An 18,013-nucleotide genomic window follows, 5' to 3' on the forward strand; every position below is an offset into this window, starting at 1 on the left:
GACATTTGCAGATGATAATGATTCAAATTTTGATGGTTCTTCTACTTTTAATATAGATAAATGTCACAAATGACATTACTGATAGAAACAATAAAAGGAGTAACATTTTTAAAATATCTTTATTAAAACAAATTCAGGTATTAAGGACTTCAGTTAATGCACTCAATACCTCCTGAGGAAAAAGAATGCTGACCTACATATTTTATGCAGAGAAGTATTATTGTTACATTATTCACTTACATAGTTATAAAGAGCTTTGTTACCTTGTAGCTATTTAAGTACATTGGGCTTTATTTTATATCAGTAAGATTTACACTGTTTTAAACAATGATTCCTACCACTGTTAAGTGAACACACTATTAAACACCTTGGATTAATTAAAAATTATATAGGACACATGTTATATCTCTACTCTAAAAATAAGACAACTGATACTTAAAGAGTTTCCATAATTACTAAGAATCTCTAGACAGTAAGTACTTTGTGAAACTGGTTCTTGAATCCACTCATTACCGCCAATGCAAAGCTAAATTATAATCTTATTTTTCTAATACTTGTAGCAAGCTTATGAAGTGAATTTTTTTGGAAACTAATTATCCTCCTTGATGTTGACAGAACCTTTTTCTTCTCCAATCTCCAGCCCCCAATTCCACTAGACACTTCCAAAGCTTCCTTGATGCTGAAAACCTCCACTGAGCTTGCTATCCATGGGTATACATATGGTAATCCCGCTGTGCTTTGCATATCACACTTAACCAAAAGAATCATACTACTCAGGCAGATAGGAATCATCTCAGAAATTTGCTCTAGCCAAACACAAATGCATCAGAAAAAAAAATATATAACTTGCTGAAAATATATTAATTACTAGATTTCTGAGTATTCAAAAGAAAGGGAAAGATAGTAAAATTGTTTTTTATGTTAAAAAGGAAACAATTTAAGCCACAATGTATTTTATACTAGCTACTACTAATCTAGAATATGTTTAAAAAACAAACAAAACCAAAATAACTCTAAAGAAAACAACAGGAGAGGATCATCCCTGCTTCCCTCCAGGAGCAATAGTCAGGATTGTAACACAAACTTTGTTCTGGATATAAGAGTCCAGAGGTGGAAAAGCAGAGAAAAACACTGCTTTCACTATTATTACTTCTTTAGTGACATTGGAAAAGTTTATTTAAGAAGAAGGGGGATGAAAAAGGACACTTTTTCCCTGGTACAAAATCATCTGTTCTTCAAAACTGAGGTGCTTATTAGTGCACACACTGTAAGAAATGCATCTTGTCCACAGCAAAAGAAAGAACAAACCTCGCATATATTATTTATAAAAATACACAAATTCATCCTAATCCTTGAGCAATGCTGGATTCTGTATTTATTTGCCAAGTCCTTAGAGATAACTATGGACACATGCAATCTGTGTGGGGTAATGACTTAGAGTATAGGGTTGAGAGTGCCTTCTGATACTTAACTCCAGTCCATGTCACAAAACATTTAAACTAATGACTGTTCAGGAACAATCTGAACTTGCTTCTCCATGGCAACAAATATAAATCAGACTAAGAAATAAACTTACTTGTGCCTATGAGACATTACCATAAAAATGTAATGAATTATCAAAGCCTTAAGATAGATATTGAATCTAAAATGTACTTAGAACTATGAAAAATGCATATCAATATTCTACTGGTTAAAGAATATACTATAAAAAGAGATTCATTATAATAATTTAGAACCTATATATTTTATTCTTATCTAAAAATGGCTTTGAATAAATCATTCATTCTGCCACTTAATATTATCCTTCATAATTATTTATTACATGGAGACAAAGGTCTAAATGTTTTTGATCAACAATGGAATTTCCTAAAATATAAGGATATTTGAAGTAACCTTTGTGTTATAAAGAAAAAAAAGAAGAACTCAAGGAGAATTGTGATCTTTCCAAATTGCCTTCTAGGTCACATTACCTAAAGTCTATATGATTAAAGCAAGAAAGCCTACCCCATGGACGTGCTACTACCCAGAACACAATGCTGTGCTCTTGCAAGGGGAAAGGCAAATAAACCTACTTCCTTTCCATAGTGATCAGCATATCAGAGAGAGAAAGAAAAGACTTCATCAATAATTGAAATCACACTTGCTTAACATGTAAAACACCTCTGAATTAGGCCCTAGCCCAAATAGAAGGGGAGTTGCAACTCTGGCTTTATATTTACTTCGATATAAAAATATCCAAACTAGCTATTAGACAATAGAGTAAGACTATTTTTAAGGGCCCCAGAGCCTCTGTGGCTAGTGAAGGGATGAAGACGTTTTCCCACTGAAGAATCTCCATCATTTCACTGTAACTTGCAGAGCAGACCTATGGGCCAGGGAGAATGGGTATCTCCATATCTGGGGCCTGTGAAAACTTCCTTCTCAGTCGCTGGAAGAAACAGGAATTTCCTCAAAGTACCCTGCAACTGCATAGCTTGGAAGACTAGAAAGTAAGAATGTTTGGGCTGGTGGTGAGCTCAGCGGCCACCCTCTGGACAGGACTTCATACACTGAGAGGATCTCAAACAAAAACTTCTCATCTGTGGGAGCCTGTTGGGAAAGGAGTATCCTTTATATGAATTGGATAATGAAGTAAATCACAATCAATCAAAGGTCAGCAGCTTATAGGAAACTGACTCTTAGAGCTACCAAGTTAATCAATTTACAAATCAAGTCAGATTATCTCTATAGTGAGATCCAAAGACTATACAGCTCAATAGATATCTATACAGTTAGAATAGCCTGTGATTCTAAAGAAGAACACAGCTAACCAATCACCTTGCCCACCCCTAAAATTTCTGGATCTTCATTTGCCATTTTTTTCTCCAAATTTTTGGGCTTATCTCTCTAACCACATACTTACAAAAATACAAGAATACTGATTTTTAGAAATGTGCTATATTAAAATGCATGTAAATTATTAATTACTTAAAAGATCATTTTGAATGTATTTGAGAAAATAGGTGTGATGTCTTCATTCATGCAAAGTTACAACAACTCTGCAGTGTTATATCTCTAGCCTTCAACACAGCCCGTTTAACAGTGAACTATGACCTACTTTGAAATGTAAGCAAGTTTGGAAAATACACAGAAAATTAGAATTCAACATTTTTCACATGAAAATGCCCACAGAAAAGCCACAATATGAAAAATATCTATTCTAACCAAGCAATAGAAGTGTTTGTCAATCTTCCATTTTGTAAATTCTTCATTTTCATGTAAATATTTTACATGACTTTGTTAGTGGTCTCTCCACCACCCTTTGGGGGTGCCCACTTAACTAAATCTGAGGGCTGAAGTTTGATGTCATGACTTCCAATAAGATTTAATTATGAGTGCAGATATGAACAAGATTTAAACTATTAAGTCTTGCACTTCAAAAAAACCTCTAGCATTTTTTTTGCCTTTAAATCTTTTATCACCTGCAAAAATTAATTAAGTGCAGATGCAGCAGGTTTGGCTTGGATGCCAGGGTTCATTTCCTGTCTATGCTTTGTCAGACAACCTATTACACCTCCTGGTGAAGTGCAGGCAAACTGGAAAGGAGGCTCATAAATCACCATTGGCTTTCCCTCGCCCTTTCCTGGGTTGGTCCTTTCTGGATGGGGCAGATCTCCAGCTCATTATTCATGAATACATTTTAGACAACCTGCCAAGTGTCATCTGCATTTAAACGAACCATTTGTTAAACAAATTATAACTATTGTGTAAGAATGCTTCGTGCTAAAATGCAAGATCAATCAATGCTTCTGACCTTTAATCACTCAGGGTTCCTGCAGGGAGTCATCCCAAACTGGCATCTGAGACCTGAGATCTTTTCACAAAGAATGACATGTTGACTTGTTTTAGTAATACCAGTGTTGCACAACAAGGGACATGATTGCTAACCAGGGGAAGTGGCCAATTGGTTACCAAGGCAACAGCACTCCTTCCAGCACATCTGACTATTTAAAGTCTATATTCTGTAGGGAAAAGTAAATTCAGGTTCTGTTGGGTCATTTTAACTGTGGAAGTATCAATTCATTTAAGGATCATAAAAGTTGCCCTGATCTGCGCCTTCTTCTCATTAAATTGCAGTTAACACCATGAAAGTGAAACGTGAATGTTTATGGTTTCAGAACTGCAATCCTGAGTTTAATGAGTTTCCACATTCAAAGGAAACACACCCTTCAGTTGTTTGCAAGTGCTAAAAGCAAGACAACCTTACAGAGAAACACGCATCCACTCCCTTTTATCTAGAGTGACTGAAAATGCAGCCCTGGCCAGGAATACATACCAGATCTACAATCAATATCTTGCTTATATTTAGTTGGTCTCTCAAGTATTTGGCGGTAATTGCAACTGAATTAAAAAAGCAGAACCCCCTGCGGAATAGAGAAGAACAGAGAAATAAGAAGGCAAATCATCCAGGAAAACCATTATAAATAATGTTCAGAGCATTTTTTTTAATGCTATATGATCTCTGAAGCCATAAATCTACTTCTGGGAGTACCTCTCGAGAGTTTTCGGTCCATCTGTTAACAATCAGAGGCTTCAAAAACATGCCCAGGGCAGGTGACTGCCAGGAACCATGGCACTTGAAGATGGCAGTGGGTCCTGGTACTTACATGGCTGCAGATTCTTCAGCATGATGGCCTGGGGGCCTCACAACAGCAAACCCATTCTGGAAGCACAAGACAGGTTTTCAGTAGCAGGAATAATGATACTGATTGGGTCTCTGCAGCTTACATAGCATCACAGACACACAAAGAAGACTGATGTCTCTTAGACACACCCAAGCTTGTCTCCTTACCCTTATCACCATGTGACAGAGTCAACTGAGACAACATTTAGGATCACATTTGCTCAGATCCTGTCTCAAACAGACCCACACTGAGCCAGAAGAACAGACAGTTGGGAGTTATATGTAACTGGCAGACAATCATCTCAGCTCTTAGACTCACACAACTCATTTGCAAGAACAACCTCTTATTTTCTAACATCAACATCCTACAGAGAGAAAAAATCAGTCTTGGTGCAGGTTTGGGTCAAAGTTTGGAAAGATGGGGGAAGATCCAAAGTGAAAATTCCTGACCTGGGTCCCTCAATGGTTATTTCCACTCCAGTGTCAGCAAAAGGATAAATTTACACTTGCACACGCACATAGACACAAAAGAAACCCCAGGAAGGTGAAAAAGAGAACAATGGAAAGCCCATATTTCTTCCAGTCTATAAATTTAGCTTGGATGACTGCCAAGGCTTGTGAGTTTATTGGATTCCCTAAGTCAATTTCTAGCCCAAGTTCTGGAATTTTATAAAGAATTCCAGAGCTGAGCAGCAGTTAGATATAGCTATGATCAAGAAATGCCTTAACCTCCAGGTTAGCGGAAATGCATCACAGAAAGCTGAAGAGACTCCAGCATGAGGGCAGGAGCCATAAATCCTTGGAAAGTCATGCGCTTAGGAATGATGGTTTGTCTGATACAAAAAAAAAATCGTTTATCACACAGTTCACACCACTTTTCACTTAACTATGATTCAAGGAGCATGATCCAAAAAGAATATTTCCTTAACACACAGTCCATAACTTCTGAAATAATTTTAATATGCCTTAAGAACTTTCCTTCTAAATTTTTACCTGAAATCATAAAGGTATCAAAACATCATCCTATCTTGACCTTCATGCATATGATCACTCTTTGTTATGATAATTTATATTCAATGGGTAAATTTACTATATATTTGGTGAGTGCATATAATAATGATTTTAGAGATGAATTAGAAATTGCAATCATTTAAAGGTATCTTTCTGTGATTGGAAATGCCACCCTCAGTACAACTTTATCATGACCTTAACATGGCAACTTTTTCATGAGGGCTTTTTCCTTGTGTGCAGATTCATGCTGTAGTTGAGGAGTGAGTTAGAGATTCACAGAGTGAGTTGCTGATAAAAAGGATCAGTTAGAATGATTTTTCCCTCTCTCTTGCCTTTTCTTTATGTTGTGACTGAGAATTACAATGTGACCATGTGCAAGCAAGGTTGCATGGCCTTGTATTATTTATGTATTCGTCTTTAGTATTTTGTTATGGCAGCAGAAAATGAACTAAGAAGCTAAATTATATTTCACTAATTAAATTCTAGGGATGATGATAAACTCATCTCCCTCCCTTTTCCTTAAATCACTCATACTTTCTCCAGCCTTTATTATAGAAAAAGACTCACAGAGATCCTCCTGCCTCTGCCTCTGGAGTGCTGGGATTAAAGGCATGCACCACCACCGCCCGGCTGCTCAGTTTCCTTTTATCCTGTTCAGTCTCGAGCCATCACTACATTTACATCTTCTCACACACCATCACCCTGCCCTTCCTCCAAGCTCTGGCATGACTTTGTCTGCTCAGGGCCCTCACCCTTAAAGATGTCTCCCTACAGATTCCACACAGCCTTTCCTCGGCACTCACAGTACATAACTCTGGTGTCCTTTTTCTTCATCAAAGTGCTCTATTGGGTTAAGGCCCTAAGAACATCTTATAATCTTTATCACTGACTTATAACCTTATGTCCAGTGACTGGGAGCTAAATTTTCAATACACAATCTCTGAAGAGTCACAAACCTTCAGTCCTTTACACATTTTCCATCATGTGGTCCCTTCCCTTCTTATGTACTCACACAAAATTACAAGTCTGATGAGATACAACTCACACCTGCTCTATCCCTGTATCTATCGAAGAACACATAAAAGCCAGATGTCTGGTTGTCCGTTACAGTTATAATCTTAAACTCCAAGTACATTCCTCAGGATGGCTAGAAACCACCCCACATTCCTTTATCAATGAACCAACTGTCCATGACTTTCATGAGTCATTCTAGCTTTTCCTTTTTCTTCAAATTTCCAATAACCCCTTGCTAACTCCTTAACTTCTGCTGAAAAGTTGTTCTTATTTCACTTAGGAAAAAAAGCAACTAGAATAACATTTCCACATACTCCAAGAGAAAAATGTATTCGCTGACTCCCAGAGTCCTTGCTGCGGACTTGTCTATCCTTTCTCCCCCGACACCTTTCCAGGCACAGCTGACTACAGCTCTCCTTCCCCTCTCTATATCATCTTTTTCTCTTCTACTACAGCATTTGCAATCAGAGCAAATGTTTCACTCCTCTTAAAGAAAAGAAACAGAAACTTAGTGGCCATTGTGATGCCATCAGGAGGTAAGACTTTAAAGAGGGAATTCGTCTTGAGGGCTCCTCCTCCCTTTTAAAAGGGATTCAAGTCTCACTTACAGAGGCTGCTGCAGTCTCTGCCTTACTTGCTCTCCCTTCCTGCATCTTGGAAGCAGAAGCAGCTCAACTCAAGGATCACATCAGCCCCCATCTTGACTTGAGCCTCCTCAAAGGTGAGAGGCCAGTCCACTCTTTCTGAGCTATGCAGCTGGTGGAATCTTACTTTAGCACAAACAGAGGAAGGTGTTCTCACAGTTGTGCCAGGCTCACCATCTCATTCATAATGAAGCGCCTCTTTGGGTGATGACTGGATGTACTTGCTTTGATCGCTCTTGATTATTGCGATTTGGATACATCATGTTCATGCTCACCAACACATCTGCTTTCTGCTTGTCACTTTGTTCTCTAGTCTGATGTGACGTTAGCTGCACAGCAAGAGGCCAGTGAAGAAATGAGCTGTGGAATGCTCAGTGGTACAGAAGTGCCTCATTTGTTTCTCCAGTCTGGCCTTGGTTTCAAGCTCTTTACTCTCACAAGTGTTTGCACTCCAGCTTTTTGCAGGTCACCATTAGACCTGCTATGAGAAGTCACTTTTTAGGGTAGATTTCCTCAGAAATGCATGAAATATTTCATGCCTTATAATAAATAAAATCTATGTGTTGCAGTTTCAATGTGAAATGTATCTCACAGGCACATGTGCTGAATATTTGGGTCCTAGTTGGTGGCTCTATTTTACGATGCAGTAGAAACAAAGGCGGAGAGCTTAGCTGGAAGGAGACCACTTGAAGGGCATGCCTGGCCGCTGACTCCTTCCACTGTCTTCTTCTCCATTCCTGGCCGCCATGAGTGGAGGAGACTTCCTGAGTCCAGCGCTTCTCTCATGATACTCTTCCTTACCATATTCTAGAAAAATGGAGCCAGAGACTCCTTGGACTGAGCCATCAATAACCATGTGACAAATAAAACACTAAATTTAAAACAAATTGTTCTTTTCAGTTATTGTCAAAATGACAAAAAGATGATGAACACAATTTGGTTTGATGAAGTAGACTGGGATGACTTCAAGTGATAATATTACAGAAATCTGTAGATACTCTGAACTTCTTGACAAGTAATTCATTTACTATTTGTCTATATCCCTTTATGTCTGGCAAAAAAGGATTTATTGTATATCATACTATAAAACAAGATTTCCATAGATTCTAGATCTATACCACTTCAATTAATATTTTCCTAGTAGTCTTTACTACTTTATTGTGTTTTTAAATCAATAATATACTAGTCATAAAGAACAGCTATAAGAATGAGCACAACCAACCATGTTGATAAAATACTGATATCTCAACATTTCTGAGAGGCAGAGGCAGGAAGTGTGTGGTCAGTCTGGGCTACATAGTAAAATCCTGTCTGCACACAAAGAAAGAAGAATGAAAGAAAGAGAGACAGAGACAGAGAGGTCTGTGAGGAAAGAGGAAGAGGAGAAGGGAAGGAAAGAAGGAAGGAGATATACATATAGTGGACAACAAAAGATGCATTGATTTGTTCTTTTCTCCTGCTGAGGCCATGATAAGAGATGATGACTTTGGCTTTGTGAAAAGTAACCAGTTATTCGAGTTTTGGAGCACATAACGCTTCTAGTTATTCCTTTCCCCTTTAATCTGTATTTAGATGGCAATAGTAAGAAAATAGAAATGTTTATCCATAAAATGTTTATTTATTCGTATTTTAGTCAATGGAACTGCTCTTTAACTCACATTTTATTCGATGTTGTGAAGACCGAGTCATTAATCTGAGTGAATTCACATGACAGCACTTTTCTGTGGACTCAGGTCAACTTTGTGGTGCTAACATTTTCATTCGAATAATCCAATCTTTCTCTTTTCCAGTTTCAAATTCTCTGCAGTTTTGAATGTGACTAACCAGAGAGCTTTTAGAATATTTTATCACCATCAACAGTAATAGTTTGCATTTTAAGTTCTGAGTATGTGCCTGTTTTGTTTTTGGAGTTTCAATTAGTGTAAAGGGCACATCTCAGTTAAAGAAGAGAAATGATGTGTGTTTTGGTGTCATTATGTGTAGAAATATAATTGACTGTCCTATAGAGCCAGATGACATTTATAATATTGCCTAAATATAAAAGTGGATTTGAGGAAAAGAATTCTAATCATTTTAGACTAGCCTATTTTTACAATTGATGAAATCTATATTTTTCTGGACAAATTTACCAAAATGTCAAGTTTATTTTTGTGTTCTTCACATGCAGAGTGAAATTTTTCAAGGCAAATAAAGAGAAGGCAGTTAAAAAAAATTACTGAAACCACTTTAAATATTCATTTCTTACTTCACATAAAGCTAAGTCTATTGCTATGGTAACAGTGGGCATAGAAATTTAGAAGGTACAAAATTATCTGACTATTTTATTTGTATTGCTTATAACCATTGTCCCAAGAACAGTGGGAATGCACATTTCTATTTACCTGACACCCCTGTAACCAACTATGTAGTCCATGAGTGACAAAATACCACTCAGAATTTCAGCACATGCTGAGAAACATAGGGTTCAACATCACAGAAAATAAGGGCCCCATGATCACTGATGAGAGTGACATTGGGGGAACACACTATGTATTACATTTAGCTGATGCAATATCCAACAGAAAAGTGCATGTTATTATTTATGCACACTTTAAGAAAAACTGAAGCAATGAACCAACCCTTAAGCTAACACCACCTATAATACCGACAAGTCTCACTGGTCAGTCATTTCTATTCTTTATTCTAGATTAAAGTAAAAGTAAAATGAAGAGAATAGAAAGTGAATGTCACCTTCACAATATGAAAATATGACATGATGGTTGCACGTCATTTTTTATATGTCCCTAATCAAATTTAAGATTTTTTTGATTAATTGTTCTCTATATAGCTATATTTTGAGGACACTGCAATATGTTTTCTGCATAGCATTAACCACAGACAACCCAGATATTGACTGAGCACTTCAGACCAGCTGATTCAAATTTGGTTTTCAGAAGTACTATTTCAACATACTGCTAATTTAGAGCTTGGTCATTATCTCCTGATCTTAAGCATCATTACTGAAGTATTTCTAAATGGACGAAAATATCAGTGCTCAGTGAAAGAGTGTGCGTCCAAACCAAGCACAGCATGGAAAAATTTTGCAGCACAAATTTCCAAGTAACATAGATGTGATGGTTGAATTATTACCTCCAATGCATTGGCTGAACTGGAAATTCATATTGCCACGCTTGATGTGGCTGTAATAGTTCACTGGAAGCCACATTCCCAGCTAAGCCAAAGAGATGCAGACTGAAACAAATGACTTTGCAACTCATTCTTTACCTTTGTAGAGGTTGTAGGAGGGCTTTATTTCTTTCCAGAGAGCTAGTTTGGGATATTCAAACCCACTCTGATATTCAATGATAACTATACTTATCCAATATGTCTATGAATAAACCATCTGATTCTGTTTAAACAAATAAACAAAAAAGAATTGGCTTGAAGCAGTCATTCCTTCATTGTATAATACTATGCCATAATGGTCCATGTTTTATTCCCTCATATTATCTTGACCATAGTACCCTTTACAAATTCTCAATTGTTTTTCATATATGCAAAAAAATTTGATAATGATGTGTGTGTGTTTGTGTGTGTGAGAGAGAGACAGAGACAGAGACAGAGACAGAGAACAGGGAGGAGGGGAAGGAAGGCTGGGACTATTTTAAAGTTTTCCTATAATACTCAAAGCTTTAAAAATATTTTATTTATTTATTTATTTATTTACTATTATTTTGTGTGTGTGTATGTGTGTGTGTGTGTGTGTGTGTGTGTGTGTGTGTGTGTGTGTGTGTGTGGCCTGCATGTATGGATATGCACCACATGCATGTCTGGTTCCACCAGAGGCCAGAAGATGGAATCAGATTCTAGGCAACTGGAGTTATATATAGATGGTTGCATCCTGATATGTGAATGCGGGGAACAAACCCTAGGTATTCTGTAGAGCAGCAAGCCCTCTTAACCATTGGGCCATCTCCAGCCTCTAGAGTTTGTTTTTTAAAACATAATGTAGGCCGGAGAAATGGCTCAGTGGTTCAGAGCACGTGTTCTTGTAGAAGGTCAGGGACCAGGATTCAATTCTGACAAATAACCATTGGTAACCCCAGTTCCAAGGGACTTGATGCCCTCTTCTGGCATCCATGGGCACAGGCATGCACATGGTACATATACATACATGTGAGCAAAACATGCATACATGTAAAATAAAATAAATATTAAAAAATTAAACTATAATCTGTTAGGTCCTATTGGGGTCTTTTATGCTTTCATTTAAGAGGTGGTTGGTAGTTGTATTTATTATTATTTAGTTTAGACTAAATAACACTGAGAATCACATTGCATCATGCACATTAAGTACTTGAATAAGGCCAAAAATATCAATCACGATTCTTGTGGAAAGCCTGTGCTAGGTCATTTGAATTCCTTTATCTCTGTTCCCATCCAAAATGGCTCTGTTCCCATCCAAAATGGCACTGGTGGTACTAAGATAGTGCCATAACATTTCATTCAATGACCCAGATGATACATGGGACTCTTTTAAGCTGAAAATCCTTCCGTGACAATTAAAGTGTTGCTGTTGCTACCACTGCATGGTAAGGTTTGGGGCCAAGATCATACACGAATATTGAAGGAAACCCTCCCTTCCTCTTGTCAATCTCCAATACTTCATTTGGGGAGTTATACCATCAGAGACCTACTCAGGGATAGACAGATAAGTTGTCCCCTCTTCAGGCCTGTCTCATTTCTTCCTACATCCACAGTTACCTTGTAAGAGTGAGTGCAAGTCAATCAGATTCTACTTTTCAGGAGTAACTCATGCATAGCCATGTGGCTGAGGAGTTGCTAAGTAACCTACAATCTAAAGTTGACATTTGTGAAAATGGTTCTGCTCATCATCACTTACTCAACATGCCTCATATCACTCCCCATCAAAATCCTTGTTCAGTACCAACTGTGGGCTCTGGACTCATCCTGAGCTCCTTCTGCTTATTTGTGCTAATTTCTGCTGTGAAATATGGCTCCATGTTGATTATATTGCAATGGCAATTTAATTCCTGGATATTAATTTCTACCTAGAGTAATAAAATTAATTTTCATTTACTAAAGATCAAAAATGTTCAGCTTTCTCTAACATACAAATCTTTATGAAAAAGGGAGGCCCACTGGTCAGTAGGAATTACCTAACAACATCCAAACCATTTATAAATTTTACATCCAAATTAGCAAATCATAGTCAACTTTCTGGATTGTCTTCTACTGTACTTCAGCAGACTGTATAATATTTTGGAATATATTAGTACAGCACTTAAACCAGCTAACTTAGCCTTCAGAAGGACTTTCTAAAATGACTAGTTTAGCTTAGAATCAATGCTGTGAGTCTAAAACCTTTGAAGGAAGTAAAGCATCAGAGAGAGTAAGAGAGAGAGAGAGAGAGAGAGAGAGAGAGAGAGAGAGAGAGAGAGAGAGAGAGAGAGACTGTCCTAAGCATACTAGAATCTGGAAGGTTAAGGGAGGTGGGGAGAGTTGCCAAGAAAACAATAAGGGACATGTGGGAATCACATTTTGTTTCAGAGTAAGCTCAAGGGAGCCAGGAAAACAGGAGCATGACATTAGCAGTTCAACTCATGGAGGACCCCAAAGCACACGCACAGATGGCAGCCCTTCTCCCCGAAGAATCTAGAAGGAAGAAGCTTGTTGACAGCATTGGAAAGCAGGGTTAGAGAGGCTGGCATCTGTGGTCTTTGATGCCCACGGCCTTGAGCCTGGCAGTACTGTGGCTACGCAAGGATGAAACACACTCAGGAAAATCAGGCTTCTGGTAAGGAGACAAGGAATCTGATGATGCTCGTGTTACATGTAATTTAAGTTGAGCCTTTTCGAAAATAATAACAATGGATCCACTATGAAGAAGGTCTTGGGAGGGAGGAAGTCATCAGGATGTGGGTCTTGGTAAGGCAATAATAACCTACCGAAAGCAATTTGTTTAGTTTATCAATCAGTGGTTGAATTTGACTTGTGGCCCAGCAATTCAATTGCTGGATTTTCTTGAAACATGACTGTTTCTTGGACCACATTAACCAAAAACTATCAGGTATTTTTCATCATGTAAATAGAGCCACATTATGAAAAACTTCAAGGAAAAAAATGAATTAGGGCAAGGTAATTTTGCTGTATTTTTTTCAGAAGTTGGATTTTTTTTTTTTTTTATAAAGAATGAGGAACATAGCCTTTTATAAAAGTAACAAAATAAAATAATAGTGTTGACCAAGTTGTGAGCAAAGATTATGCTGGGTAAAAAGGATGATAATCACAAAATGTCACAAAACCAGATCTCGGTTGTCACTGTATTCCTGTGTGCTACAGTAAATTTGTATTCAGTCTACAGCCCTCCTGATATTTTTGGTATCATTTTTATACAAAATTTTTTATTATACAAAAGTTTTTGGTAAATTTAATGAAATTTCAGTATCTTATTTCTGGTACTAACACATGTATCTCCTTTGAGTGGATGACTTTCATTTTGGCCCTGGATTGCTTCTTACATTGGATTCTAATTATCTGTGAACACACCCTATAGGAAGAAAAGCTACCAACAAGCAAGTCTGAACAATTAGTTAAAGTTAGGCAATTAAATAAAAATTTCAACCATAGAATTTTAATCTTACAATATTATGTAATAGTGGTTATGGTTAAAGAACACCAAGTGAATTTTCATTTTACATGGAGTTTATATGTATATGTGATTGAGTCTGTGCTTGTGTGTGAAATTTACCACCATATAAAATTTCAAAGGTGCAAAATACATTTTCTGAGTGAGTAGGATATGTACAATTCATATATTGGCATAAAAACAATTTCTTTTGCAGAAACTGAAACAAAACTGCAAGAAAACACCTGCAATATATATAATCAGTAGGTATCAAATTTAATACTATCACAAACAAAATAAACGAATTACTTGGAACATATTTATAGGATGTTACTTGTTCTATGTTTTAAGTACTGAAAATAAAACAAAGCACTAGAAAGCTATGTATATAAATGCTGAATTTGATACTAGAATTTGTGTTGCAATTCTTTCCTAACTAGGTTATTTTTCAAGTCTCATTAAGGCTTTTTTTTTTGGTCAAAAAATCCAGCAGTTTTTATTACTACCAGAAACAAAACAGGAAGAGAAAAGCAGACAGTTGCTGGTGTTTGACTCTTTCCAGCACCAGGGTCAGAGAATGCATGCATCACATTGGAGGAGATCTTATATTGACTTCATGGAGATAGGCTTTTTAGAATAAATTTATTTATTAATTTACTTATTTTACATCTTAGCTGCTGTTTCCCCTCCCTCCTTTCCTCTCAGCCCCTTCCCCTGACTCCCTTCTGTTCCTACCTCCCAATCCACTTCTCCTTTTTTCTGTTTAGGGAAGGGCAGGTCTCCCATGGATATCAACAAAACATGGCATATCAAGTTGCAGTAAGACTAAGCACCTCCCCATGTATTAAGGCTGGGCAAGGTGACCCAGTATGAGGAGTAGGGTCCCAAAAGTCAGTCAGTTAAAGAGTCAGAGACAGCCCCTGTTCCCACTGTTAAGAGTCACACAAGAACTCCAAACTACACCACTGTAACAAATGTACAGAGTGCCTAGGTCAGTGCAGTCCCATGCAGGCTCCCTGGTTGTTGGTTCAGTCTCTGTGAATCCCTATGAGTCCAAGTTAATTGATTGTGTGAGTTTCCTTGTGGTGTCCTTGACCCCTCTGACTCCTACAATCCTTTCTCCTCTTCTGCAGGATTCCTCGAACTCCTCTGTTTGGCTGTGGGTCTGCATCTGTTTCTGTCAGTTGCTGGATGGTGCCTCTCTGATGGCAATTGGGCTAGGCACTAATCTGGTCATGTATCCACCATCGCTAGGAGTCTAAGGTGGGGTCATCCTTGAAGAGTCCGTCCTTGGCCAGGTTTTTACCTGACCCCCAAATGCATGCCTTTTCCAGGCCTCTTTCAGTACTCTTCCCTTCCATCCCCCTCCCTTCATGTTCCCATCCACACCTGCCCTCAGACCACTCATGAAATCTCTTTTTCCCAACAATGTAAAGTAGGTGTCAGTGAGAAAACTTGTGCTTGATTTAGGAGAATTTGGCCTTTGATAGTCTCCAGTAAGATACAACAAATTTTCTTCACTATGAGTTAAATCACAGCCAAGTCAGAAGTCAGTTGAAGAGGCTGGGAATGAGCACATCCGACAACCACAGAGTAAACAGTGAAAACTCCAGTGAAACACTGGCTGTGAGAAGAGCAGATGGGTAGGAGGACAGTCTGGGAGGATCCCAGCTGTACAGCCAGCTGATGGCCTGGAGCATCAGGCAGACTTGCCATTTACGTCACTGCCACCGAGATCTAGTAAATGTCCATAACTTTGTCAGTTCTCGGAGAGGTAAGCCAGCCAATGATAGCTTGCTGACCAACTTTCAGAACAAAGCAGAGCACCTGGTAGGTACAGGCAGACATGAGGAGGCCCTGAGGATACATCTACTCACAGATCACCCATGGGAGTGGAGGCTGCTCCTATTCTGAGATACTGTGACAGATGCTCACAAGCAGCCATGCAGGCATTATCTTAGTAATGTGTTTGTTTATTCTTTCATTTGGACTAAGGAATCGAAGAAGAGAAAATTAAACATGTTTCCATCCTAATCATTAATATTTGTCCTGTGTGAGTCTGATATGTAGAATTTTCAAATAGGAAGTATCTCACCATCCTTGTAAGTATGGATTTGTTTTAAAAATCCATGCCTGATTGGTAGAAAGGGAATGAGCAAAATTTCAAGGTAACAACAAATAACTAAATAGATAAATAAATGGTTTAAAAATCATTTAAGATCTTTGGACACAAAAACTTTCAAAATTAAACTAGAAATAAGCAGCCTTTCTAGCCTTTACTGGCCTTTCAAAAGGCAATGCCTAGCACATAATCAAATATCACAAGACATGTGAAGAAGCAAACAGTAACAAAAGCAAAGTGCATAATCAAGTGAAAACAAGGTACAGACCAATTCCAAGTATTTATAAGTTATCACACACTAAGTTTGGGGAGATAGGTATGGTGAAGAAAAGAAAAATTTTAAGAGAGAGGAACTAGTGAGAAATCTTAACAGTAACAGTATAACATGCAATGAAAAAACAAACTATTTGCAAAGGAAAAGTAGCAGACAGGACACGAGAGAAGCCGGCAACATCAAACAGAGTTTCAGCGTCTAACAGGACAGTGTGAACTGAGCATGTGACACGCAGCAGGAGCCTTGGGTGCCGAAGATATCAAAAACGCAGCAGAGAGTGTTCAAAGAAGTAGCTTAAAGTTCTCCAGTTCTTAGAAAACAGCAAACCACCGACAAGAAACTCAACAATGTTTAGCAAAATAAATGCCAAGGAATGATACCCAACCTAAAATGTTCTGAACTATAAAGATAAACAATTTTAAAGATAGATGGTAATAAAATATTTTTTAAAACATCAATAATAAAAACAACAAATGACAGCTGACTTATCAAATAAAAAGAAACAAGTAAGTAATTGTGGAAGTGCATTTAAAGTGTGAAATAACTGTCAACAGAGTTCTAAGCCAAAGACTATCATTCGAAGAAAAAAAATACACTTTCTTATAAATTAAAGATGAATTTGGTGTCAATAGACCTGCAGTACGAGGGATGTGGAAGGAATAATGCAGGTTGAGAAGAAATAATACCAGATGTACAGATATCTGGGACTGCCCAAATGGACACAGAGCACTGAGAAGATTAAACACGTGGGCTAATAATAAAATCCTTTTACTTATGTATTTATCCGTATATTCTCCTCTCTCCCCTTCTCTGTTCCTGCTCTCCTCTCCTTTCTCCCCTCTCCACCTTTCTCCCCCTTACAATGCATCATAAGAAACTGAAACATTTCAAAAACTTTAGGTGTGTAAGGGATATGGATAACTCAGTGTATCTATAGTCAATGTAAAACTCAAATATATGATAAAGTAGTACGACTTATAACAGGAATTAAAGAGAATTTCATCATTATAATTTGCAATAACTATGAAAGGTTTAAGTTACAGGCAATAGTTTTTTGACCCTAGAAGAATTAATTACATATGAATTATAAAAGACAGTTTGGGGTTGCTCAATTATGAAGGAACTGAATAACAGAATTCTAGTAACTCTGCACTGAAGAAGATGTCAGGAAGGAAAGAAGACACTATTTTTAATATCAAAATTTATAAAATGTAGCTAAAGCAGTGTTAAGAAAGAACCACAGCCCTAAAATATCTTTATTGAAAAAAAAAAAAAACCTACAATCTACAAACTTAGATTCTTCAAATGCTGAAAAACAATCACATGGAACTCAACATAAGTAGAAAAAAGAAAACATTGAAGATCTAACCAATGAAATAGAACAGAGAATTAACAAAGAACACTCACAAAGCAGAAGCTGTTGTTTTGAAACCATCTCTGACTATCACAATTAGGAAGGGGAGCACTAACACTCAGTCAACAGTCAAAATTTTAATGTCCTTAAAAAAACGTCTTTCTTACACATGTTTAACTAAGACACGGGGTTTTCTCCCCTAGGCAATTTCCCATGTAAAATATTCACTTATGCACAAGATATTGTTGGAAAGGTTTCTTGGTAATGGTTTTATTCATGAGAGATCCAAACAGAAATTAATCA

General features: G+C 37.4%; 1 protein-coding gene across 14 annotated transcripts in view; it reads right to left on the reverse strand.

Moving 5' to 3' along the window:
- Hdac9 (histone deacetylase 9) overlaps window positions 1–18,013 on the reverse strand; it is an 848,903-nt gene that overhangs the window by 154,190 nt on the left and 676,700 nt on the right. For all 14 annotated transcript variants that reach the window (XM_037210966.1, XM_037210967.1, XM_037210965.1 and 11 more), the window contains 2 exons: window positions 4,647–4,702; window positions 4,316–4,403 (listed from right to left, as the gene is read on the reverse strand). In XM_037210966.1, coding sequence (XP_037066861.1) covers window positions 4,316–4,403; window positions 4,647–4,702 — 144 coding nt within the window. The remainder of the gene's footprint in view (window positions 1–4,315; window positions 4,404–4,646; window positions 4,703–18,013) is intronic.

This window comes from Peromyscus leucopus, chromosome 14, assembly GCF_004664715.2.
Source record: "Peromyscus leucopus breed LL Stock chromosome 14, UCI_PerLeu_2.1, whole genome shotgun sequence".
NCBI lineage: Eukaryota > Metazoa > Chordata > Mammalia > Rodentia > Cricetidae > Peromyscus > Peromyscus leucopus.